The sequence below is a fragment of the Cervus canadensis genome, chromosome 8 (assembly GCF_019320065.1).
Source record: "Cervus canadensis isolate Bull #8, Minnesota chromosome 8, ASM1932006v1, whole genome shotgun sequence".
Taxonomy (NCBI): Eukaryota; Metazoa; Chordata; class Mammalia; order Artiodactyla; family Cervidae; genus Cervus; species Cervus canadensis.
Window position 1 is genome coordinate 33,010,320 of NC_057393.1, and position 26,866 is coordinate 33,037,185.

At 36.5% G+C, this 26,866-nt stretch overlaps 1 protein-coding gene across 2 annotated transcripts; it reads right to left on the minus strand.

Moving 5' to 3' along the window:
* Positions 1 to 25,297, minus strand: ZNF518A (zinc finger protein 518A). 2 transcript variants are annotated; one of them, XM_043476143.1, is made up of 5 exons: positions 25,067 to 25,297; positions 22,530 to 22,615; positions 9,905 to 10,052; positions 6,695 to 6,818; positions 1 to 6,550 (listed from the first exon to the last, which is right to left on the minus strand). In XM_043476143.1, the coding sequence occupies exon 5, from the start codon at positions 6,414 to 6,416 to the stop codon at positions 1,956 to 1,958; it is 4,461 nt and encodes a 1,486-aa protein (XP_043332078.1). In that variant the 5' UTR covers positions 6,417 to 6,550; positions 6,695 to 6,818; positions 9,905 to 10,052; positions 22,530 to 22,615; positions 25,067 to 25,297; the 3' UTR covers positions 1 to 1,955. The 2 variants fall into 2 exon arrangements, with proteins under 2 accessions (XP_043332078.1, XP_043332079.1); XM_043476144.1 differs by lacking the exon at positions 25,067 to 25,297 and adding an exon at positions 24,513 to 25,037.
* Between the last annotated feature and the right edge of the window lie 1,569 nt (positions 25,298 to 26,866).

Genomic DNA, 26,866 nt, shown 5'->3' on the forward strand with positions numbered 1-26,866 from the left:
TGTAAACACAAACTTAAGATAAATTTAATGGAAGAAAACGTTACAGAAATTAACAATGCTTACCAGTCTTTAAACACCATACACATTATTAATATATATTGTATATTTCCAATCAACTCCATTCTTAGGCTCAATTTAAGAAACACAATTGTAACAGGTTTTATACAAAAAATACTTCACTTCTAAGAAAGTAGACAAACTGCACAAAAACAGTACATGTATAATGTGCATAGCAAGATAGCTTGAAGCATCTATGTATGGCTTTCTTGAAAATAAAACTATTGGGGGAAAAGGTCCATTTGGGACCTAATTTTACAGTTGACATATGTAAACTGTTTCACATCTTTTAGGCACTTGCTAACGATAGTGTTCAATCCCTGAAAACTGAATTTATATAAAAAAAAATTATACATCTGAAATAAAACCCCCCAAAATAACATGGGTAAAGTCTTATATACTCCTTTTAAATTAAACAATGAGTTTTATTAGTGCATGCACAGAAATAAATTGAAAGAAAATAAACTTTTTATCTCAAAAACTTTCTGTGCAAAATTTACATAACTGAAAGGTACAAAAATATGTACAGGTTTAAATTCTCTGTTATATACAGAAGAGAAGCCCTGAAGTTTTCATTCAATCAATGAAAAACATCATAACACTTGTAGTAACAATGTAACAAAAATTATATAGTAATTTTTTAATACAAGAACCCCATTATCCAATGATCCAACAAAATTTGACCCAAACTTACAAAGTGAGAAGTTTAAATCAATGATTCTGTTGTCATGAAAACATTCCTTTTTAAAATTCTACCTGTTGGGCATGTCCCTTCAGTATCTGTCCTGAAGTTTTATGCATTGTCACTGAGTCCACTATTAATGCTTCTTCATTTCCAACTGCAAACAACCAGAACATAACCTGCTTTGGGTTGTCAGTCATACTGAAACGCTGCTAACAAAAAATGGTTTGTCCCAATGTGGACATATTCAGACACTAATAATAAACACAAAAGTATGATTTACTTTGTTAATCTTGCTTCAAAATATTATTTCTGAGGAGTAATTTTTAATTTTCGAGAAAAGCCATTCCCTTGGAAGTGCTTCTACGTTTCACTCTTTTTAAAGGGATGGCAACCAAGAAAAAAATTGGCCACTCGGTTTATGATGGGACAAACAACTTAAATCAAAGGAATGCAAGGGTGAGTACAATCAGATTCAGAAAAATATTCAAGTTCTTTAAATGAACTTCAAACCAGATGAAGAGAGGTTAATTCTCTCAAGACTGCCCATCTACTGCAACACGAGAGCCATTTAGAAAAAGAAAATCTCCTTGGAAAGGTGTTCCACTCAATGACGTGCAAGACAGCTACAAGGAAAAAAGACCTACTCATCAAAAACTTTTACCAAACATCATATGAGGTGTAACTGTAGTGAGTTAAATGTACTCTCAACGGAGCCTAGTTACCTTCAAAAGAACTACATCTTGCAGATGAAAAGTTCTTTACCTAAGCTCTCTTAGAATATCTTCATGAATGACGAGAAACTCCTTCAGTTGCATAGTGAAAGAGCTCTCAACCTTTTCAGAGGAGCTATAGTGATCAAGATTCATAAGGCTAGTGCAAGAGAGGGAATGGGGCTGTCAGCTGCTACTCTCTTGACTAAGAGTCAGTAAACTGGGAAAACTGTTTCATCAAAGTTTCCTTTAGCCCTAAATTCCCAAAAACACATATTTTAAAAAATTAAATCAAGGTAAATCTGTGATTAGTTTCTTTCAAAACTAATGTGCACTGATGCAACTAATGTGCATTTTCAAATGCAACACTGAAACTTGCTCGTCCATGAAATACAGCTAACTTTTAAATGTTTAGTTTTGGTGCTGTGTTGAAGTAAAAATGTCTGCATGGAGTAACCCAACTCACTATTTTCTTCTAAGGTAATTTTACTTTTCCTTGGTAATTATTCTAACATGTTCCAATCACGAGTAGCTTCCATTAAATGCCTCTGTCCATGACCAGCCCAAGCATCCTGATTGTCAAATACTCTACCACAAAACCAACAGTTAAATTTAGCCTTCAGAATATTTTCAGAGGTAGTTTTCACAATCTGATAATTGTTTTTGCTTGTCTTTTTGAGAGTTAACTTTAGCACAAATCTTTCCTTCACAGAACTAACAGGTTTAAATGTTTTGTGCCTCTTAGGAAAATCGTTGTAAGTTGTTTCAGAAGGGTTACAACAAACTGGTTTCAATAAAGCATCGATAGTTCTTTTCGACAATGAAACCTTAAGAACACGTCCATTAAATTTAGCAATAGTTTTCATTACATTTACTACTTCTGGGGAATCTGCATCAGGATGATTCAAAACTACAACTGGTTGGTTTCTCCTAGGACATTTCACAAGCTGTTTGGAACTAAAGGGGAAAAGCCGCAGGGTTCTGACTGTATCTTTTGAAAGCCTAGGTCGGTTGAATTCAAATGATTCAGGGATACTCTCAGCCTTTGCTTTTTCTTTACACTTTCTGTGTAATGCTTTTTTTCTTGGAGGTTCTTGGTAACTATCTCTACACTTGCGTTTACAGTTTCTGTTTCTAGATACAAAAGCAGTTTCAGAATCTTGACTTCTTACATGACTTTTTATTCTTGAAATTTTTCTTTTCGAAGTTTTTTTCTTATTGAAGTTTCTCTCAATTGTACAATTTGTTTTGTACCTTAATACCCTGGCCTCTGAATGGTCGGTGATACATTTTGGCTCCTCAGAAGATTCTGGGCATGTTGCAGTAGAAGTTATCACAATTTCATTTGCTGGCATCATATCATCTATTAAGAAGGGTAAGGCATCTCTAGAAGATTCTGGCTCTTTCTGCTGTCCTGTAGTCTGGTTAGACGGTACACTGTCTTTCTGCAGTGAGGATCCAGTGTTGCTTACTGACAGATTACTAGCAGCAGTCACATTTAAAACAGGGTTAAAAATTTTCAGCAATATTTTTTGTGGTGTTCCTTCAGGTTTCTTTGGCTGTATATTTTTATAGCAAGTACTATTTTGGACTAATTTAGGTTTAAGCAGCTCAGTCTTATTTGGCATCACACACTTTAAAAAAACAGCTTGTTTGCCATCAGGTAAAAAGGTATAAAGAGGTGGTTTTGGAAAAATCTTGTTCTGTGGTTTTACTGAATCAGAGATATTCAACTTAGTGCCCTGATGCTCAGGTATTACATTATGAGTAGGAATAGCTTTCACTGAAGAATTTGCTGGCGTTTTAATAATGCAAGGGCCTTTTAATGACAAAGTATTTTCTGCGCTACTTTTCATGCTCAAACAGCTGCCAATGCTGGAACAAAGTGCAGGGGTCAAACAATTACTGTTTGGTTCTACTTTTAAAAAAGGTGCTCTGCAAGGTTCCTTAGTTGTAGTTCCACAAGCTTGAGCATTCTCAGTTTTGACAGCAGAAACACCTTCAAGTTTCCCATTATTAAATGTTAAAATCATCCCCGGTTTCTTGTTTAAAAGGAGAGGGGCAGGGATACTTTGTGTATTAACCAATGGAAGTGGTCTTCTTGAAACATGTAATCCAGGCTTGTTAGTGAAGTGCAAGGGTACAAAAAAGCCTTTTGGAGTCTGAACAAATATAGCCTTTTTTGGTTCTGAATTTAGTGGATTCTGCACATATAAAGAATGTGTTGTGGCTCGTAGTTTGTCTTTTACGAGCTGCTGTGTAATTATTGCATCTGACTGAGTCTTAGGCAATGTGCCAAAACCAGAACTTCTAGGGGTCTTCTCTGAATCTCTCACATCCTGTGACGGCATTTGCTTTTCTTTTCCGCTACAGTTTAAATTCAGATCATTTGTAGGCGTATTAGTCCCCATACTACCAGAGGGAATCGGAAAAAGGCCTTGTGCTTTCAAGTCTTTTGAAGATTCAACTATTTTGTTTTCTCCCCCATGTTCCTGAAAAGACTGGGCACATTGAAGTGGAACATCTTTATCTGGACTGTTACTAGAGTCTTGTTTTACATCAGGTTTTGCTTTTAATACATCTAGAAGTAACTGGTTTAGTTCAGGTGGCAAAAGTTCTGACGCCTGCTGGCTCTGGAGTGAGAAAACAGATGTGATCCTAGGCATCATAGGTGACTCAACATTAGAAATGCCATCCCATTTAGGCTTTTCAGTCATGCTCTCTAAACTTTGATTTTCATTAGTGTATAGGTTTTGTCCATCAATGTTCTGTCCTTTTTCTAAAACACACTGTTCTTCGATTTCAGCTTGTGTCTTTAAAGTTCCATCTTTACTATTTAAAAGACTAATAGATGCTAACAGGCTATCTGGGTTTGAGCTCTCCTTCCTCACTAGTGATAAAACTGACTCACTTAAAACTGTCTTGCCAGATGAAGATTCTCTTTGAGGGTTTTCACACATTGCTGTTCCTGAAAACCTACGACGTTTATTAGAATTATTCACTTTTGAGTAATTATGAAAAGGTAATGATCCTTGATTGGAAGGTTCAACAGGTAACTCAGAGTTCACATAATTAATGCAATAATTATGCATATCTCCACTGTTGTATGAATTTGGTTTGGCAGTACAGCTGACTTTATCTGGACTTTTAACTCCAGTACCTAACACCTCAGGGTGACCCTGAGTAATATGACTGCCCCATAAGTCAACATTATCTCTTGTTTCTACTTTTGTGGTCAAATTCACTGATGCTGTAATCAAATCTGACTCCACTGGTGAAGGAGATACACCTTTTTCATCATCCACTGCTGGAATAATATTACTTGTCTGAGACAGCAAAGCCGTTTCTTTTTCTGAAATTGCTTTCCCTGAAAGTACAGGCGATGAAGGTGAAAATGGAGGAGCTACTTTCATGTAAACTGTGTCATTTAACTCAGCTGGCACTCCTGGTAAAAACGCAGTGGTGTCCAAAGTCTGGGGCTGCAAAACTGCAGTACTGTCCCTTGCAGCACCTGACTGTGAGCCTGGTAAATATAAACTCTGTTTATTGGTAGGCAACAGTTTTATTACAATATGCTGTTTTCCATCCACCATCTTGAAGCCCATAAACTTAGCACTGTAGTTAGCAGGAATTGTTATTCTGTTGTTTTTTACCATTAACACTGTAGGTCCTTGTACAGCAGTCTTTAAGAAACCTGAAGTAGAATTTGATCCCTCTTGAGCTCCGTTACATTGTCCAGTAGACAGAAGAGTTGGTTTTTCCGACTCTGATTCAGCAGGTTTATCATTATTCTCACAAAATAGTCTTTCACGCTTTTCTTCATTTAAATGTTCCTGAACAAGATGGCTTGGGTCTTCAGATGTAGCCTGTGTTCTGTTCACTTTTTTAAGCACTTGAGTATTTTTTTCTATACTTCTGTCACTTGCATTGTTGATTTTCTTACGTTTCCAGAATGTCTTCCTTGATGCACCTATTTTGTATCTTTTCAGTATTAGTTTAAGTCCTGCCGAAGACTTCGCCATCCTTTTTTCATATTTGTCCTTTTCCAGTTTTTCTTTCGCATATAAATGTTCTTTGTGCAAAGTTATAACATGTCTTACAAGGTGCTCTCTCCTGGTAGCACCATAGCTACAATATTGACAAGTGAAGGGAAATGTACCAGAATGAATATAAAGGTGCTTCTGAAGCTCTCCTTTGGTTAAACATATGTAATGGCATTTACCACATTTATAAAGGATTTCGTTGTGTCTATGGATATGCTGAACAAATGTGCCAACATCCTGGGTAGAGAATTCACACTTTTCACACTGAAAAGTACCATTTACGCAATGTGTGGATGAAAAATGCTTTGTTAAGTCTAATAAAGTATATAAATTCTCATTGTTACAAATGTCACATTTTACTAAAGTGGTTCTATGAGTTCGTCTGTGTTGTTTAAATACCTGGAAGTCATTTGCTGAAAAACTGCACATCTCACAAGGATAGGAAGGTAATTCACCATGGTGCCACATTTGAAAGTGTTTCTGCAAATCATTTGGGCTATACCGAGTGCTATCTCGGCACTTTAAACAATTGAAATTGAGTATTTTTGCAGACATTTTTATACCTTCATCAACTCTCTCAGACTGATTAAGCAACATACACTCTTCTATGGAGCTTACAGTCTTTACACTGATAGATTTTCTTGCAGTCTGTGGCTTATGCTGAAATAATTTTCTGTATCTGTCAACTTCATGTTTCAATAGGACTTCATTTGGAATATTTATCTTCGGCAAAACAATTTTCACATTTTTTAGTCCATAATGAAAACTACTTTCTGAAATGTCTGGTTTAAGTTGGTTCTGAAATTTTGGTTCTGAAATTTTTGATCTGAGAGTATCAACTACCTCATTTTTCACATCATAATCTTTTTTTAAAGTATTTTGTTTTTCATCAAAAAATAAATGCTTCTGTTCAGATGGCATGATTTAAAAATAAAACAAAACAATCCCAATTCTTTTTTTCCTGAAAATTCTTGAAGTTACTTGTAATTTGAACAGGAAACAATACTGTGCTGCAACATCTTCAGAATACCAGGATTTTCCCCACATTAACTCACCTAAAATTAAACAAAGAACTGAAATTTTCATCACAGAAGTATCAGTAAAATTCATTTTAAAGTTCATTTTGACACAAAGCAAGAATGCTGATCAAACAAATAAAAGATATAAAAGATCCATTAAGTAATTTAAGAGTAGCTTACCAAAAAGTAATAGTCTGAAGTAGAAATAACACTAATCTGGACCTCAGGAAATACAAGCTTTACTTTCGGCTCTGCTCTGTGACACTGGGCAAGGTTTGACTTCTCTGCAGCTCAGTTTTCTCATCTAAAGAAAACCACAATTGGATAAACACCTTTAAGTTCTAAGATTTTATATTAACTTGACACTATAGTTTTTAAACAAGATTTTTAAAATCTCAATAAGACAGCCCTATAAGCTTAAGTTCAACTTACACACATGTTCCAATTATACACATATACCATTAACTGTTATTTAGTTGACCCTATAGCTATTACCTTGTGAGAATTTCAACAGACTTCTCTCCTAGTGCCCCAGGGATAATTTATGTTTAAAATAAAAGTTTCATTCATCTAACAACAACAATAACAAAAAGACATTATCTACTCTCTCAAGTTATCATGACTAACTGGTCAAAAAAAGAAGAAATTAAAAGGAGGAGCACATTTCCCTGGGGTACTCCTAAATCCACTACTACCTTTCTGGTTCCCTACCATTTTGGCTTTTTCTTTTTTCATCCCTAGAACTACGGCAGATGGCAGCAAGGAAAGTCCTTGGCATTTTAGGATGTACTCATTACCATCTGCCTCCATTCATTTAAAAAATTACTGGTTTGCGTTACTCTAAGCAAATCTCAATCTCTGTGTTTTAGTTTCTTCATCAATAAAATGAAAAAAAAAAGAAGAAGAAAGAAAATTACCCCTAACTATGTAACAGCATCCTGTAAGGTACGATATAAACTGTAGCTACCACCATTACTGTATGTACTTACAATGTATAAGATATTATGACAAGGTGCAGAGGACAAAAAAACTGTAAAATTAAAAAGATGTGACAGGCACTTCCCTGGCAGTTCAGTGGTTAAAACTTCAAGCTTCTGATGTAGAGGGTGTGGGTTCAATTCCTTGTCAGGGAACTAGGATCCCGTATGTTGCATGGTGCAGTCAAACAATAAACAAATAGATACAACAATATATTGCTGAGAATGGAATCTGAGCACCAAGAGTTCAGTAGCAAAAATATCAAATGGTGTATTACAAAAATTATATTTTCTTACTTTCATGTTCTTAAATATGTATATGACTAACAATTAGATAAGCCAAAAAAATAAAGTATAAATCACAGTAATGATTCCTTCATCCATAATGTCTATCCAAAGGTCTCACCTCTAAATTCCAATTAATCTGAGTAACTAGGAACTTCACTGTTTTAAAAATTGTTCACTGAGAGAATGTAATTAAAAGTTACATTACATTACTATTAAGAAGCTCTTTGAATATTTATCAAACTTAAAAATTTGGTTGTGTCTAAAAAAACACCTTCAGTATTTTTCAAATATATATATCCATATATATATATGTGTGTGTGTGTGTGCTAACCTGAAAATGAATTCATTAGAAGCGTTTGAGTTTACTGAAATTTTTTTTTTTTACATACTATTCCTAACACAGTAAAAAATGTGAAACTTTTTACTGTATTATTTAAAGCTAAACGTAAAACTTTTTCTTCAAAAGTGAGAAAAATAATAAAGGACTAGAAAAAAGTTCAGTGATAACCTGGTGGATACTTCACAACAACTAAGAAAATTCTCTACAGAGTGCCACATTCTCAAAGTGACAAGCATCATAATCAACTATGGTGTTTTCACTGCACCAGACTCTGAGCATGGGGCTCAAATATGTGAAACTTCTTAAGCACACTGAGTAACGATTCTTCCACATTTGCCAGAATATCATCTTGTGGTCATTCTGGACTATCGATACCCAGGCTTTTCTATTTCTATATATAATCAAGAGGAGTCTATATCACAGGTTTCATTACAAACGGCAAATTGCTTCTTACAGCATATGGTCCAAAAATGTGTATGTAATGATAAAAATACATATTTTGATAAAATTTCTAAATATCATCAACTTCATTTCAAAATATCTATATAATTTAAAATTTTTCTCATGAAAACGCATATCCCAAAGGTTGACAACAAGTATATGATTTAAATAATTCAATCAACTGATACTAAAAAAGAATCTACTATAAATGTGATACATTTTGATGAGTGCTACTGAGAGATTCCAAAAACACAGTCGCCACCCTTAACTGCAACTTGTAATCTAAAGGAAGAGGTGGGGCATATATTTATGTTAATACTTGGCTTATTCGGAGTTGACCACCCAGCAATAAAATAGAAAAATTTTAAAGCAGAAAATATATAGGATGCATGGCAGCCAAAACAGATGTCCCATAGTTCACCCACTAGAGTGCGAGTCCTTTCCTCACAGACAAAATAACACTGAAAAAAGGAACCACCTTATTAAGAAATCCATTTAGCTTTTACTTAAGTCTGATAACTGCTAATAATGTTGAATGTGATTATTTTTTATATTTAATATATGGCATGTATAATATGGCACCAATAGAGATTAGTATTTTATGTATCTTGGGGTTTATTTGCCCTCAAATTTTAAGTGTGGGGAATCTCTTTTGTCTTCAACTGTATTCAACCTGTTTTATGTGAAAGCAATCAAACACGACACCTGGTACCAAATTTTATGAGGATTGCCACCTATGGGGAAAAAATGTGTTCCATTTTTAAAAAAAGGAAGGAAATTTTATTATAATTTTAATCTTTCAACCTATTAGCTAATACTCTTTACTAAAGACCACTCTCTATCTCACCAACAAGGATTACTGATTTTAAATCCCTTATTTAAATTACCACCTTCTTTATATGTATTATTATCTCATAAGACTTGACCAACATCTTCTCAAGCCTTAAAATAATACTGTTTGTTTAAAGTATGACTGGCCCTTTAAAAAGTAACCCAGAGTATTTGCTGCATCAAGATGGCAACTCAAGCCATTTGATGGTCTTCCTTTCCCAACTGTTCACTGAAATATAAACTAAAAAATATAATTTAAAAAGTTCTATAAAATGTCAAGAATCTAAAATATATGTCATACAGTTGCCACAAGGTGTTTGGAAGGTAAAGGTCCAGAGAGAGAAGAGTGAAAACAAATGCTGACATAGCAACCCTTTTAAAGCATCACTTTCAAAGAGGAAGCACACTTCCCTGGTTGAATGAAGGATATTCATTCAACCAATATGCAGTGAGTGTCCATCATGTCCTAAGTAGGGCAGTATTGATTCCAGCCACTCCCTCTCCTATACATACCTTGGGAGAGAAGTGAGGACTTGAGACGAAGATTGCATGAAGCACTCTGGGGTGACAGAAGGCTCCAGCTCATGTATGGGAAGAGAACAAATCCAGAGCTTTGAGCTGGGTCCACAGACCAGACGGAATGGAGAGTTGCTAGCACCAGCTGTCAGGAGAGATGTAAAGAAGCATCATTTCTGAATAAAAATACATCTTCCTAAACCCATGACCATCTTGTTCTGTTTAACAGCGCTGCTCTTCCTACATGTAAGTCAGTTAGTATCTCTAAGCTGTCAGAAAAAATTAAGTTAACTTTCCCGATTCTGTCTAACCCAAAACACTAAGAAAATCTTGGTTTATTCTCCAACAATACACCTCAGCTCCCAATGCAAAAAAAGATAGCCAGCAGAAACATCACTGGATGCACCAGCTCAAAAAAGGGAAAATGACTGAAACACTTAGAGAAACCTCACCCATTCTCTCATTCAGCATGAGAAACATAATTACTGTTCAAGTTACTGTAGGAAAAAGGAGAAAGCTTTACCAAAAAAATCAAGTAATGATTGGCAATCTCAGTAAGACCTGAGCTAGGATACTGAGAGGGAAAAAACAACACAACAACAAAAGCACTGCCAGGAAAAAGAACAAAGTAGATGGGGGAGAAATAATGGTTTTGAAAACAAGAGGAAAAAATTACATTGAGTTATTGCTTTCTTTTTTAAAGCCTTGAATTTTCAAAATCAAAGGCTCCCCAAATGCCAGGCAAGATTATTAGTGTATAAGAAAATAAAACTCAGTATCTAAACTTATTCTAGTAAAATGTTTCAGTTTAAAAGGTAAAAACGAAATTTTACAAAAAAAAAAAAAAAAATGGTGGAAGGGGAGTTATCTAAAGATATTCCCAACACCAACTTAAAGCAGACAGCAATATTAATCAGACATTATACTCACAATTTTAAATGCTAGAAGACAATGAAATAACAGTTTTAGAGTTCTAGGGAAAATAATTAACTCAAGAACTAATTCTATACCCAGGAAAACGCTCACATATGGGAGAAAAACACAATTTTAGATATGGGAAGATTCAGAGAATACACTACATATGTACTTTTTCTAGAAAGAAGTTTTAAGTAAATATTAATACTTTAGCAAAAACTTCAGTTAGAAAAATAACTATATAAAATAATGTGATATAGAAGAAGTATCTGTCAACTGTAACATCTACAAAAGAGAAGTATAATTTTTTTGTAAATACAGTTAAGAAAAATGACAAATATATAAGAAGCCCTTAAAAAATAACAATGGGAAACAGAAGAAGTGACAATAACAACGAAATTCTAGATACTGGAAAGCAGGTAAGTAGATAGTAAATGACCTTACACAATCAGGCAGACAGAGGGGGAAACTAAGAACTAACCCATTTTATACTCTGAATCTTCAAAAGACTTAGGAGCTGGCAGCACCAAGTGACTCTGAGACGGGAAGAGAAGAGGAAGTGGAGGCTAACAGAGAAATGTGGAGAAGCTGCTTGGGTTTTGGCTGGATGCTAAGACTCTTTTCCCCACTCCATCATGCTAGGTTACTGCTCTTCCCCCACCACAGAAGTCACAGGTATTCGCTGCGGAAAAGTAAAATAGAATTTCTGATATACAGGATACCAGCACAGCTGAGAAAGTGGGCACCACACCAAAAGCTAGAGGATTAAATGACCATATACTTATGAGACACAACCCCATCCCATGCCCCAGTTAAAACAGGGCTAAACACTGCTACTAAAAACGTGGTCTGCTGATAACACATGAGCCATTTGTCACCAGTCCATTACAATATTTGTAGAGAAACTGAGTAAGCATTTAGAAACTAAAACAGCAATTTTACAGTGTTAAGTTTGTCTGTTGAATCCAACAATAAAAATTTGAACTTGTTTGTATCCTTTCTTTTTAAAATTTTATTTTCTGGTAAGAGATATACTATGATATACTAATGATAAGAATAATCTGACAGAACTTTCATAAAAACAGTTTGTAAAATATATGTATTTATTATAAACATTATAATTTCATAAAATAATATAAACATATCTACATCTACATATATGCCTGGGGAGAAAGTGCTTTAACTTCTGATTCACCCCCAGAAATCTACCCTAAAAGTAATAATCAGATGTTCATGGGAGCACTGTTTACAAAATCACAACATTAAAAATAATTAAAAGCCTACCAATAAGTAAATAATGGTATTTCTATTCAATGGAATATTCTTTAATTTTTAAAACAACACTGTAAACCCACACTTAGTAATAGGGAAGACACATTAAGTGAAAAACAAAAAAATCAAAACAGTAGCCATATCAGGATTTAATTTGTTCAACTGTTAATAGATGGTAGAGAACAGATGAATAAACAGACACACGGAACCCTAAAAACTCTTAGTAGTCAAGAATATATACATATAAATGTTCATAGTGATCACTGGTTATCCTTGGGTCAGTGTTTCTTAAAATGTCCTTGGATAACTATGGCCTCCATTACTATAGCCTAACATATGGATGTAACAAGAATGATTCCAAGACCACACTATTATAAAACTTAAGAAAAAGCAGCATGAATCCACGAAACTTTTTGAATTCTCAAAGTAAGTGAGTTTGAGGTAAACGAACTAAGCTTTTCCTGAACAAACTCAAAATAGTAAACTTGACACCAATAAAAAAAATTGAAGAATGTTGACACTAAAGGTGGACAAGAAGTTAAAACGAAACAGGTATATTCAACGTACTCCTCTTATCAACACAGACGTGACCAAGCACGTCACTTCAGAAAAGACTGTGAACAGTTACAAAGCTAACGGCAAATGTAATACTCAGATAATGAAGAACTATGCTACTAGATGTCACTATTCTTCATAAATTCATGCTATGAAATTTCTTGTAACAATTAATTTGAGAGCCATAAAGTTATCTAAAAAGTAAGTAAAGGGAGCTGGCACCACAAAAATAGCAGTTATATATGCACTGCTGTTATACAAAATAAGTTTTATGTATTTTATATAGAAAACAAGTGGTATTTAGTTAATAATATGATTCCTGATCTAGGCATACTGTTAAAAGAATAAAAATTATAACATCAATCTAAATTTGATTTTTTTCTATATACTGCACAAAGAAATAAATAATAAGTATAATGTTGAACTGTTTTTGCATTAGTTAAGTATATTATTCTTTAATAAAGCACTGGTTTTAATCTGACAAAATTTTAGTCCTCTCATTAAGTTTTGACTTGGTATGGAGAATTTGTAAAATCAGTGAAGGTACCTTCCATCAATTCATCTGCTCTGGAACAGTTCACTAAATATGAGACTTGCCCACTCTTTAAAATTACACAGACTGTGCAAATATACCATATGGGCCTGGGATATCTTTAAATTTTAGACATTACAATCTTTGCAAGTTCTTCTATGGTTTCTGGGATCTTTGAGTTTTCTACTGCTTGAATCACTTTTGGCAGTTCACGTTTTCCTTGAAAAAAATCAATTTCCTTCACATTTTAAAAATATACTCCCCCAGAAAAGTTACTTTTAACAATCTATCCTACAGAAGTAAAAGCAAAACATGGATATGTATCTTAAATACATATCTTAAGCACTTAAATGTCCATGAATAGGAAAATGATTAAGTAAATTATGGAACATCCACATGAAAACAACATAAAGAATGAGGTGTATGTATTTAATTGACTTGTGAAATTTTTTTAGTTTTCAAAAAAGGAAGTTGCAGATTAAGGCATGTAATATATTTTTAAATTAACAGGAAAGATCCTCATTTTTACATCCAAAGGAAAGATCCTATGAGTGAGTACATGTTTGTAGACAGACAAGTCTGTAGTAAAGATACCCTTTAAGCTAATGATAACAGGTTAAAAATTTTTTTTTAAGGAATGACAGGAGAGCAACGCAAAACAAGATAAAACAAACCAAAACAACAGGAAGGTAATCATCAGATGTCCTAAGAACCTTGACTAAAACCTATGGGGTAATGTCACTACAAGTTTTTACTGAGACCTGCCCATATTCCTGCCCTTGAATTCTAGGAAATTCTGTATCATTAATATTGGGTTGGCCAAGAAGTTCATTTGGGTTTTTCTGTAAGATGTTCTGGAAAAAACTGAACAAATATTTTGGTCAACCCCAATATCATTCCCCCTTTTCAGTTGATGGGCTTCCCTTGTGGCTCAACTGGTGAAGAATCCACCGGCAATGCAGGAGACCTGGGTTCGATCCCTGGGTTGGGAAGATCCCCTGGAGAAGGGAACGGCTACCCACTCTAGTATCCTGGACTGGAGAATTCCATGGGTCCATGGGCTCGGAAAGAGTTGGACAGGACTGAGTGACTTTCACTCTCACTTTTCAGCTGACACTAGTGTAAACTAACTTAAGCTACTAGGTATTACTTGTAACCAAAGGTTCTTAAGACTTTAAGTTAACAGATCAATGTTGACTGTATCTACTTCATAGAAAGGTAGATTTTATGACAATCCTTTATAGAGTAGCGCGGCTTAAACATGTAAGAAAGGAGCAAAGGTTATCAAGCCCAGAAAAACAAAAAAGAAACACTGCAAGAACTGTAAAATCTAGATTGTAGAGAAAATGGGAAGGTTAAGTAAGAGGACCGTAGAGGACAAATCTGAACTTAAAATGAAAGGTAACAAGGAGCCATTCTTGTCAGTTCATGAACAGAGTTACAAAAGCAGTATTTTAGAAACAGTATAGAATGCTACTAGAAAACAGGAAGCAAGATATATTCCAGGAAGAGAGTAAAAACAGAAGGGAGAAAACTAAGAGAACTAAGTGACAATCCAAATAAAGAGAGAGGAACCAAAGAACTGGCAGTGTTAGCATACATTAGGAATCACACAGTAGGTACAGAGAAACTTTTAAAAAGATGATTCCCAAAGTAAAATGCCAAGGATAAAGACTTAGAGTGAATCAAAAGAACCATTCCTAGAGAGTTTTATTTTCTTTAACAGACTAAAAAGCAAAGACATTCTACAGTGTTTAGTTTTAGTGTAAACGTGTTAAAAAGGAAGAATCTATGTGCTACTTACAACAGTCTAGTTGCTTAAACATTAAACAAAGAACTAAAAACCTCTTGAGTTTAACTGAGCCTTTTTGTGACTCAGCATGTAGCTCTGAAACTTGTCACATTACACAGTTAGGAAAACTAACTAGTCATTATTTTTTAAAACTATTTTACTTCTTGACTTAATTGAATTTTTTTCTGCAGAGGTAACCGAGTGTAGAATGGTCATATAAATATGCAACTAGAGATAGAACCAAGAGCATGAAGCAGGAAGAGCTTACTGAAAAACATAAAGAACACACAAAAAACTAAAACTCTTATTTTCAAAGCAGTGTTTTAGTGTCTTCAAAATAATAACTATTATCTTTTCATGACTTAGAACATTTTGGGCTTACTCTTTTTGTAGCTGTTTAAAGTTTTTCAAAAGTTTACCCCAGAAGCTAATACCTATCACATTTTAAAGTAAAAGATTATAAATTTTGTAGAAATTTATATTGAAGTTGGTTCCCCTCAAATCATTGTGGCCTAATGACCATCTTAAACACAAAAAAAGAGAAAAAAAAAAAAGGTGAAGTATGCAAATGTGATCAAGTACAGATACAGAAATACTAAAAATGCTAGTGTACATATGAGCCACATACCACTAAGGGAGGCTGGTATACAATTGGTATACAATATTGGTATACAATGAAGAGGTTTAAAATAAAAATTAAAACACAGAAGCAGTTCCTGGTTCAGACAAATCTTATTTCTTATTACTCTCAGAAACTACAACTGCTCACTGAATACACACAAACACACAGACACACACATACACAGAACCCAATATATACGATGCTTTCTGCTCCCCTACATACCCACTTTTCTTTATGTTCATGCTGTTTCCTTTCACCAGGCTTGTCATTCCCTTCTCTGCCTCTTCACTCAATTCTGGTCAAACGTCTTTTCTAATTCTACTTTCTACATGGACATGAAATCTTCTGCAACACACACTGATCTCTCCCTTCTCTGAATATCCATTTAAAGGACAGCCACTGTGTATCATTTTACTACAAACTGTTTTATAGTTACATCATTTCCTTTTACAAGTTTTACCTCCCAAGATAACTTATAAGCTTCTTAAAGACAAGTTATATTTCATATTTATCCCTCACAAAACCCAAGAAAGACTGGATACACAGGGACCTAACAAATTCTAATTTGTTTATTATTTTCTTCTCTCCATCCCCACTGGCATCATCTTAGCCCACTGTCATCTCTAACTTGGATTAAAATGATAGTCTCCCTAACTGGCATTCATGCTTCCCCCTTGCCCATCACCCTTCTCTGAATCCATTCTCCACAATGGATCACAAAAGTGATCTTAATATAAAATAGATCACAGTGTTCTCCGCTTAAAATTCCTTAGGGGCTTCCCAAAGCACTTAGCAAGTAACATACAATTTCTTGGCCAAGGCCTGCAAGGAGCAGTGACATACGGTCCCGGACCTCTGTCTTCAACTTCATCTCACACCACTCTCCCCATCTGTAAATATACTCCAGGGCTTCCCTGGTGGCTCAGATGGTAAAGAATCCACCTGCAATGTGGGAGACCTGGGTTCAATCCCTGGATTGGGAAGATCCCCTGGAGGAGGGCATGACAAGCCATTCCAGTATCCTTGCCTGGAGAATTCTCATGGACAGGAGCCTGGCAGGTTCCAGTCCACGGATTCACAGAGTTGGACATGACTGAGCGACTAAGCACACAGCACAAGCCACCATACATAGAGAGTCTCTGTTTCTCAAATACTTCTCTCCTATCTTTCTTATCTCATGCCTTTCTCTGCACCTGCTACTCCCTGCTTGAAAGAGTCTCTCTTCCATTCCTCAAATGACGAGATTCCTCTTATCTTTAAGGCAGTTCAAATGTCACCATCTCAGAGAGGCTTTCCTCAACCTATAAGCCATTCCTTCCCCAAATAAACTGTTTTCTATTTTAGCCCCTCGTATTATTTTTCTATAACATTTTCCCCTCTGGAATATTTTATGTATTTGTCAATTTATTTCCCATCTGTCTCTACCACTGGAATAAGCGCTACGTAAGTATATGGACTATACCTACCAGGTTCTTGGCCATATGGCCAGCATCTTGTACAGTGCTGGGCTTGCAGCTAGCACCAAATATGTGCCAGTCTTTGTTCTAAACACTGGGAATACAGCAGTGAATGAAACAGACAAAACTCCCTCCCCTCATGGAGCTAACACTCTGATTATTTACATAATAAACAAGTAGGTAAATCATAAAATGCAGTCAAAGGTGACAAGTGCTGTGGAGAAAAATAAAGCAGGGAAGGAGAGGCAGAACCAGAGAATGCCAATTTTAAATACAAAGTCAGGGAGACCTCACTTGAAAAGGTCTTATTTGAGCTAAGATCTTAAGGAGTTGAAGCAGACAGCACTTTAAAGAAGAAAGAGTAAGTGCCAACATCCTGAGTGTGCAGCATGCCTAACATGTTCGGGGAATAGCAAGAAGACAGTCAGTACGATGGGAACAGAAAGCACCATAGGGAAAGCAACCAGAGGAAGATGAGGTCAAAGATACAATGAGGAAAGCTGCTGGAGCATTTTGGGTAGAGAAGTAACATGAGCTGAATTGTTTTTTAAAAAGATCACTCTGGCTGCTATGTTAAGAACATGGTATTTGAGAAGGAGGTTAAAAACAGAAGCTTCTCAGGTAGCTCTACTGGTAAAGAACTTGCCTGCCAAGGCAGACAGACATAAGAGAAGCAGGTTCAATCCCTGGGTCAGGAAGATCCCTTGAGAAGGAAATGGCAACCCACTCCAGTACTTTGGCCTAGACAATCTCATGGACAGAGGAGCCTGGCAGGCTGCAGTCACATGGAATCACATGTCACATGGAGTCACATGTGACTTGTCACATGGAGCTGGACATGACTGAAGCGATTTTAGCATACACACACAAACAGAAGCAAGGAGATCACTTTGGAGATTATTATACTACAACTACCCAGGTAAGAGATGGTAATTTGGTAAAGACAATGATGCAATGGTCAGATTTTGAACATACTTTGAAGATTGAGACTACACGATTTGCTAACAGACTAAATTTGGTCCACGAGATAAAGAAACACATCAAGGATTAACTCTGAAAGTTCTGACCTCACCAACTGGAAGAAATTAGTTGTTATTTACTAAGGAAAGATGGTGTGAGGGTGGTAAGTTTGGAAAGTATATGAAGAGTTTGGTCTTGGCCATGTAGAATCTAAGATATCTAATTGACATCCAAGTGGAAACATGGGATGTATAACTGAATACAGAGCTCTAGGTGTAAGATAAAATTGAAAGAGTTATTAGTGTGTGTGTATAATACACATGTGTGTGTTATTTCTATATGTAGAACTGAATGAAATCACCAAAGGATAAGTAAAAAAAGAAAGAAGTCCAAGGCCTGAGCCTTGAGATATTGTAACATTTAGAGGAAAAAGAGAAGAGCTGGTATGACTGAAAGAAAAGACCAGTGAGAATGAAGGTAAATTAGCAGACTGGTATGCTCAAAGCAAACTGAAGAAAGTGGTTCCAAAATCATAACGATCAACTCTGTCAAATAAGATGAAGACTGAGAACTGACCACTGGACTTTATGTCAAGAGTGCTGGTGACACTGATTAGAATGGTTTCAAGTGGAGTTATAGAGAAACGTTCACAAGTATTAAATGAAAAGAAAACTGGAATAGAAGCGGAGATGTAAGATGTAGTACAGATAACTCTTTCAAGGAATTTTACTACAAAGGACCAAGAAACAGAGGAGTTGGGAGTTTTTTTGTTTGTTTTTTAAAGGTAAAAGAAATGATAGTATGATTGCATGCTTATAAAAAATGATCCAGTAAAACTGTTAAAATCACTGATGGAAGAGAGAAAGAAAAAAAATGCAGTGGCAATGTCCTTCAAGCTCCAATACTTTGGCCACCTGAAGCAAAGAGCTGACTCATTAGAAAAGGCCCTGATGCTGAGAAAGATTGAAGGCAAGAGAAGGGGACAACAGAGGACGAGATAGTTGTATGGCATCACTGACTTGATGGACATGAGTTTGAGCAAACTTTGGGAGATGGTGACGGACAGGGAAGCCTGGCATGCTGCAGTCCATGGGGTAGCAAAGAGTTGGACACAACTGAGCAACTGAACAATGAACAAGAACAAAGTAATGTCCTTCAGTAAGTGAGAAGAAATGTAATCTAGTGAACAAGTGGGAGAGCTGAACTTAGAAAAGAATAAAGATAATTCATCTACAGTTACTGGAGAGAAGGAAAAAGATGTCAGCAGGTGGGTAGATGTTATTGTGAGAGGTTGTGGAATGAAATGTCACATTAAGTCTACGACAGGGGTTGGCAAACTATAGTCAACAGTCAGCTCTGGCCTGCTGCCTGTTTTTGTAAATTAAGTTTCACTGGAACACAGCCACATTCATTCATTTACATATTGCCTATGGCTGCTTTGGCGTTACACAGCAACTGACAGGTGCAACAGAAACTGTATGGCCCATAAAACCTAAAGTATATACCACCTAGTCATTTACAGCCAAAGTCGGCCAACCCTGGCATGCTAGAATACAACAGCATTTAATGAGAATGACACATTAACCTATACATCAATCCTAATATATGGAGTAATCAAACATTACTTTAATTTCACTCCTTATCTCTTTTCAAATGTTTTGTAACTACTGCTACATTAGTTTTGAACTAGCTTTATCTCTAGGGACGGGGTATGTTTCGTCACTGTACTAAGAGATCTTTCAAAAAGGAGGCGGTAAGAAGAAATAAACTAATTGCACATAATGAACAGCACTGCAGGTTCATTACCTTTTTAATTTTCAAGGCAGATGGATGGATTAGCAACAAGATCTTTTCCATGACAAATAAATGCACACCCAGTTGAATAAACTTATTTTATATCTTAGCATCACAAAATAGCATCACACTGAAAGAAATACAAGCATTTTACTCAAAGAAAGCCCCACTTCAGTAAAAAGAAACAAAATTTCTGCCTGGCTTTCCAAATACTTCATATATAGGTTTACCTAAAACAGCCAGCCTTATTTCCCATTATCTCTCATTTTCCCAAAGTACAAATTGTTATTGTCAAACCAATCTCCTACCCATCTCGGATCAGCCCTCAATCATTCCATCTGTTCTTCAACTACTCTTTATGTCTATCAAAACCCAATTCATAAGTCAAAATCCATTTGAAATTATACCTCCTTCAAAAAACTTTCCTAGACTGGGCCAATCCTCACTAACTTTCTATCAGAACTCAGACTTACAACCCACACAACTATGCATTCATTTATCTTTTTAAGCTGTTTGTGTTATGTTTCATGTACATCAATCTGGATGCCTTAACTGAACTATAAGCACTCTGAAGACAAAGACATCCTCTTATATATTACTAAAAAGCTCAGTACAGCACAACAGTTCTCAACACATGCTTGTTGACCTATGTAACCTACTACATAAAAATGTGGTGTATTAGAGAAAGCCCACCATCCAATCAGTCTAGTATGTATAGTCCTTGCCTATACAGGTAGGTGCACATACTTGCACATACTACTATGTAATCAATAAATATCTGCAAGTTGAACAAAGGACTAAATACATATACAGTGAATGAATGCATTCACTAAAGTATGTATGATTAAAGTATAGCTCTTATAAGGTAGAGGAAAAGGGCAAATTGTGGATGGATATGAATGATCATCTTGGTTACAGATCTTAAATTCCTAAGGGCCATATATTCATCAGGATGTTTTCTGCTACAATCTAATTCAAACTAATTTATATGCAGAATTTTGGCCCCAGGGACTGGAAAGGACACCAAGCTAGCAGACAGAATCAAAAGAAAACCACATGTATCTGATACCATCGTTCCTGAGACTAAAAGTAGTACTCTATCTCCATCTATCTCTGATCTCTATATGGCTTCACTTTCACCTACTACAGATGGGATTCTCATATATGTGGGAAAGAAAGTCACTAGCATCCTCCCAGATTAACAATGTTTGAGAATAGGGATCACCTTTTCCCCAGCATTCATACATCAATTTCAAAGGATTTTGACTGGTTCTGCTTGAGTAACAGGTAATCATTGTTGCAACAAGGATGAGTTATAAGACAGACTGATAAGATAAGCCACCAACTACTCATTAACAGGGAATGGATGATTCCCAAATGAAGAGATACTGAGCTGAGGAAACAACATACATGCACACACACACACACACACACATATGTACATATATACACACATCTGCCAGCCATAACCTCCAACAACTAGCAATTAATTAGGAAATGGTGATGACTTTACCATTATTTTGAAACTATCTGACTTTCCAAAAAGCCAATATAAGTTTTCAGCTATTAGTACTTCTTGAAATGAGACCCATGTGAAACCCACTTAATTTTCCTAAGCTTCAAGTCATGAACCTGCATTCCAATATTCCGACATCTGTTTCAAGCAATCGTATCAATCACCATCTTAAAATTTTAGTCATATTTTGCTCACAATTTTTAAGTTCAAATAATTCAAATCATTTTGGTCAGTCACCATACAGCAGTCTCTTATTCATTAAATTTGAAGCTCTCATTGTTCATCATGTTACTTTTTCTGAGTAGTTTGGCTCACACCTAGTAAAGAACACTCTTGGCACTCAATATTTACTTTCTCTACTCAGGAGCAGCACGTATCCATGTGAATCTCAGATGGTAAGAGATCAAACAAATATAAGAAATGACACAGGTAAAGGAACATAAATGATAACCTGGTATCATTTAAACCACAGTTATAGTTATGGATACACATCTGGTGAGGGGAATTGTATAATACTGTGATAGCCCAGAACCTACTGAACACAAAACAGCAAGAGGCACCTGTGTTTCAACAGATAGATAAGCCATGTTTCTGTACAAGGGTACGGTATTTTCCACTGAGTGCAAAATGTTCCTTATATCACCATGGATTTGTTGGTAAGTATTTTTCCTTCTTTTTGTCTACACTAGGATACTCAAATGACTGTTTCCAGGAAACCAGCCTTAACTCTATAGTGATTCCTAAGTCCCTTTTCTGACTCAGAATGTTGATATCATTAATCACAATACAAATATACATTAGATAATTTTTCTTTGGGTGCATTACTTTGCACTTACTAGAACAAAACACAAACACTCTTCTGACCATTTATACAGCTTCTTTTATACAGCTTTATACATCTTCTTACCATATTTATCTCCATCATTCATTACCCAGGAGCCCAGTAACATCATCTTTACATTTAGAAGGATGATAAGAGTTAAAATCATCTTTAGATTTCTAATGAAATATTAAAACTTTAACTATGAAAAAACCTACTTTTTTTGCTTACATTAACATGAAAACCCATGTGTATATTACACTTAGGCCAAAAATAAAACTATAACTTAGGAAAACTCATATAATTATTCTATTCAGTCTAATATTAAAACATATTAACTTACTACTTAATAGATTGTATACTACAATACTTCAATCTTCACCATACCTCTTTCTTCAAGGAACAGAAGGCACACAATTTAATGCTTGGACAAAGCCACAATCAGGAACAGTGATCAAAAGAAGAGATGAAATCTGGAAATGAAGACCAAAATTTTAAAACTGTGACTGCAAAAACACTCAGTAAAATGTTCTTAAGCTTTTGATTCAATTATGCTTCACAGTCAACATAGGTTATATAAATTTGGAAAAAAAAATCTCTGCACTTAAATAACCTATCATTGATATTCAGTGATAACATGTCATAAATTTACAAAAGTCACAAAACTCAAAGCTTAAAAGGGAGTTTAAAATCAATCTCATTATCTTCATTTATTACATGATAGGGAAAATGTCTTGTCCCAACTCACAAAGTGAGAATTAGAATCTGGATCTGATTCCAATCCAGATACCCTACCGTGACAACGCTACCTCTTAATTCTCATTTCTAAGGTCCCATGAAAATTGCTCACCATGTGAAGTCAATACCCCACACAGAACCGAAATACTCACAGCCTACACACCTGGGATAAGATAATTAAGAAAATTTTCGACTTTAACTCTTTTTTTGTTATTGTTTATAGTGCTTTGCCAAAAACTTTTAGTAGAGTAACTGAAGGAAACTGGGGAAGGTCCAAGTCTTTTACCACTAAAAAAAAAAGTTGTATTAGGTGATCTACAGCACACAATGCTTCAACATAAACAGTTACAAACAGAAAAGTAAACCATAAAAGTAAATTAAAAGAGCAAAGTCAAACTGCAGACTTATTCTAAAATATATCCCCTCTGGAATGTTTCAAGATATAAAAACTTGGGGGATCACAATACATCATACTGCTACCAAAGAGGATAGGAGAGGATCTGAAGTGTGATGATAAAAATCTCAAGCATTTGAAAGCTCATACATTATCAATGTGCACAGCAGATATATACTCTTGTTGCTGTCCTTTTATCCTTCCCTAAAAAGACATAAAGCGTTCTGAATTGATATTTATACTTACTTCCATGGCAACAAGAAAGAAAAATTTGGACGTGCAAAATAGGTTAGATACCTACATTTTCTCCCTCTCCACACTCTGTTAATTTTCTAAATCTGGAACTCATTTACAAGAATTTTAACAAAAATCAACATGGTCCACTATGCTTACCGTCCTCGTGAAATGCTAACCCCCTGAAAATGTTAATACAAGGCAATGTCTTATTGAATTTCAGGAAAATCCCGTTTTGCGGAAAGATAATGAATCCACTTCAACTGATTTGCAGTTAAACTCTGAAAGACCTTAGGGTATCTCATTGAATCAATTTAGTGGTTGCTAAATGTTCAACTTGAAGACAAAAACTTTAGAGGACACTCAAGTCAGATCCCTTCCTGCCTGAAAAACAATTCAACTTTATCAGTACACTAAGCCCAAAACATAGACGCTCTAAGAAAATTCTCACACTGGTATACAGTTTGGTGGCATGTTTCATCACTGTGACAACCGTACAAAGTTCAACATTATTATGTATTCTTCAAACAATGACTTAATTTATTTTTCTAGTTTTTTTTTAAAGTTTTTATAGCCAAACATACCCAACGAATGTTTTCGCTAATAACTCACAAATACTAAATGCTCCCAAATTTAAACCTTAAAAAAACCTGAACCTTAATTTTTGCACTCAGAACCTTAAAGCTACCGTATCTGCTCCATTGGTCTACTTAAGAGTTATAACATTTACCTTATATACAGTCACCTTATATATTTCCAATTACCATAGTCACCTAAGAAGACTGTCTACTTGACAATGAGGACCATCATGTTAAGAACAAACTCAAAATGGACCCTACGAGTAAGAAAGCCAGTTACAAAGAAATCCATCTGCCACTGGGTGTGGTAGGGGTCTGCACGGAAGAGCGCCCGTGGCCAACTCTGGAGAAGGGAACGCGCGCCACAGAGGTGAGCATATCTGGAAGAAAAAAAAAAGATCTCCAAAAGCCACAAACTGAACCCACAATGGGGAGCCGTCGAGTCGGGCTGCCTTGGGCCTGCGAATCTACAGCTCGAAGGGTGCGGTCTGAGGGGTACCCATGCAGTCTCCACCAGTCCCGGAACGCGCCGAGTAAGTGCTTCGAGCGCCGCGCGCCCCGCTCCGTCCCAAACACCGCGCCCGATCCGCCCCTTCCTCCGGGGCTCGGCTACCCCTCGGGCGCGCGGAGGCACACTGCGCCGCGTTCCCGTTCCAGCTCCTGGACTGTGGGAGAGTGCGGAGTTCAAAATACCCCGACGTAAAGCAAGCCCAGGCTAAAACGCTGAAGATTAGCTCTGGCAGGCTGCAAGAGCGCCGAGTCAAAGGACTGACTTCTCTAGAAAAACTTTGCGACAAGTTAGGCGGAAGCGCTGAATGGCCGGGACTATTTAACAGACGCTTCCTATCACAAGAGGCGGAGCCCCGAGCGAGTTCGTGGGGGCTTTGCAGCCCCCACAAACTCGCCCTTTGCCCCCTTACTGGTTCTCTACAAGTCCCGGCATCCTAACAGGCCAGAGCGGCCCAGCTCACGGGGAATACCTGTCGTGGTCCCCATTGCCTGCGAGTCCCTGATGGCGGCCATTATGCTTCCATCCGGGTATTGCCGAAAAGCCGATCGGAGCGCTACCGGGGAGCGCTTGCTGTGGCGGAGGGATCCGTGCCGCACCTGAGGCGAGCGGAAGAGGACGGAGGCCGGCAGGGTCCGCCCCTCACCCTGGTTAGACTAGGCCACTGAACTGGGCTTGCCGCTGACCTTTCTAACTAAGCGCGCTTCCCGGGTTCCTGCCTCAGTAGTGGCTCGCTCCCCCTTTGGCTCACCAAGCGGTGGGGAGAGCCTACTGCCAATAGAGTGAGAGACACACGTCCAGTCTGTGCTCTTCAGGGAAGACACCAGAAGCAGGAACTGTGCACTTGGCAATCCTTTGCTTACTGGGAATGGTCTCAACCTGAGATTTTAATCATTTCCGGCTTTGCAAATGGCGTCTCCCCCACCCTTTGCTTTTGGCACGCAGGGTGTAGCAGCCATTGCAGCTCATGTCAATGAAGGAAGCTGCTATAAGCAGCTCTGGACGACATAGTCAACCCCAAACATGACATATTTAATAAGTTATCTGAAAACTAGCGTTCAACAAGGAAGCCTCTAATCCCCATCAAAAGAATCCTTCCCCCATATACGGCTGGACAAAGAGGTCACTTAATATGATTAGGTTTCCCCCAGGGGCCAGTACGGCTCTCTGTCCTTTAGTGGATTTCTGAAATCAAGCCTATTAATTGACCTCACTTTTTTACATAAATTACTTTCCTCGAGAGGGGGTGGAGGTTTTTATGGCGGAAACTGCCTTTTTAAAAACAAACAAAAAAAAATAATAACCCCTGGAGCGGAGGGATATGCCTCAATAGTGAAAGTGATACTACGATTGAATTTTTGCTTCCTATCTTTCATGTTCGATACATTCTTAGGAAGTACACTTCCTGTTTATGACTGAAAAAAAAACTTTTAAAATGTTTATTGTAAACATTTTTCATCCTCTTAGAGCATGCTTTTGAAAACATCGACATGTAACCGTAGCACAAGACTGTCTCCATCCTTTAATGAAAACATTCTGTGGAATCCTCTCTTTGCCTTTAAGGACTTTTCTTATCACACTTTGTACTAGTCTACATGATTCCTCCTGGGAAAAGCAAATGAGTGGTAGTACACATTCGATGTGTTTATATATCTTCTACCAGTATGCCTGTATAAAACACAAACAGAAATCTTCCATAGATACAGAAAGGAATGCCAATATGGAATGAAGAACATGTTCACAGCATGGATTTTATTTTGCGTTAAACATCGTCCTCCTCTCACCCGTCTTCATTTTCATACAGGTCAGACGTGCGCACACATCAGAGAGGTAAGAGAAGCTAGGGTTTTTCTAATAGCAAAAAAGACGATAATTGGGAAGATGAAGTTATTTTTTATTTCGATGTAATTTTTTGCTTTTCGTTTTTCACATTAAAAAAGTTCACCCCTCTTTTCTGAAGTACACACATTACAACTTCACCCTTGCATTATATATTCACCTAAAAAACCATGCAAACCTGCATGTTGTGAAAGAATTAGATTGTGTATTTATACGATCCCAAACTTGTTTCTCCCGTATTTTCTTCTTTCATCTGAATCATACAACCTCCATCCACTCTTGCCCTCTTTTTAGAAGGTTAAGGGTAGCACGCAAAAAGGGAAGGAAACAGAAAGGAAGGAAAGACGATGGTTAAAAGAGTGAGACAGGATACAGAGAATATTGAAACAGCTTAAGAAAGGATTCTGGAATATTTTGTACCTCATGAAGATAG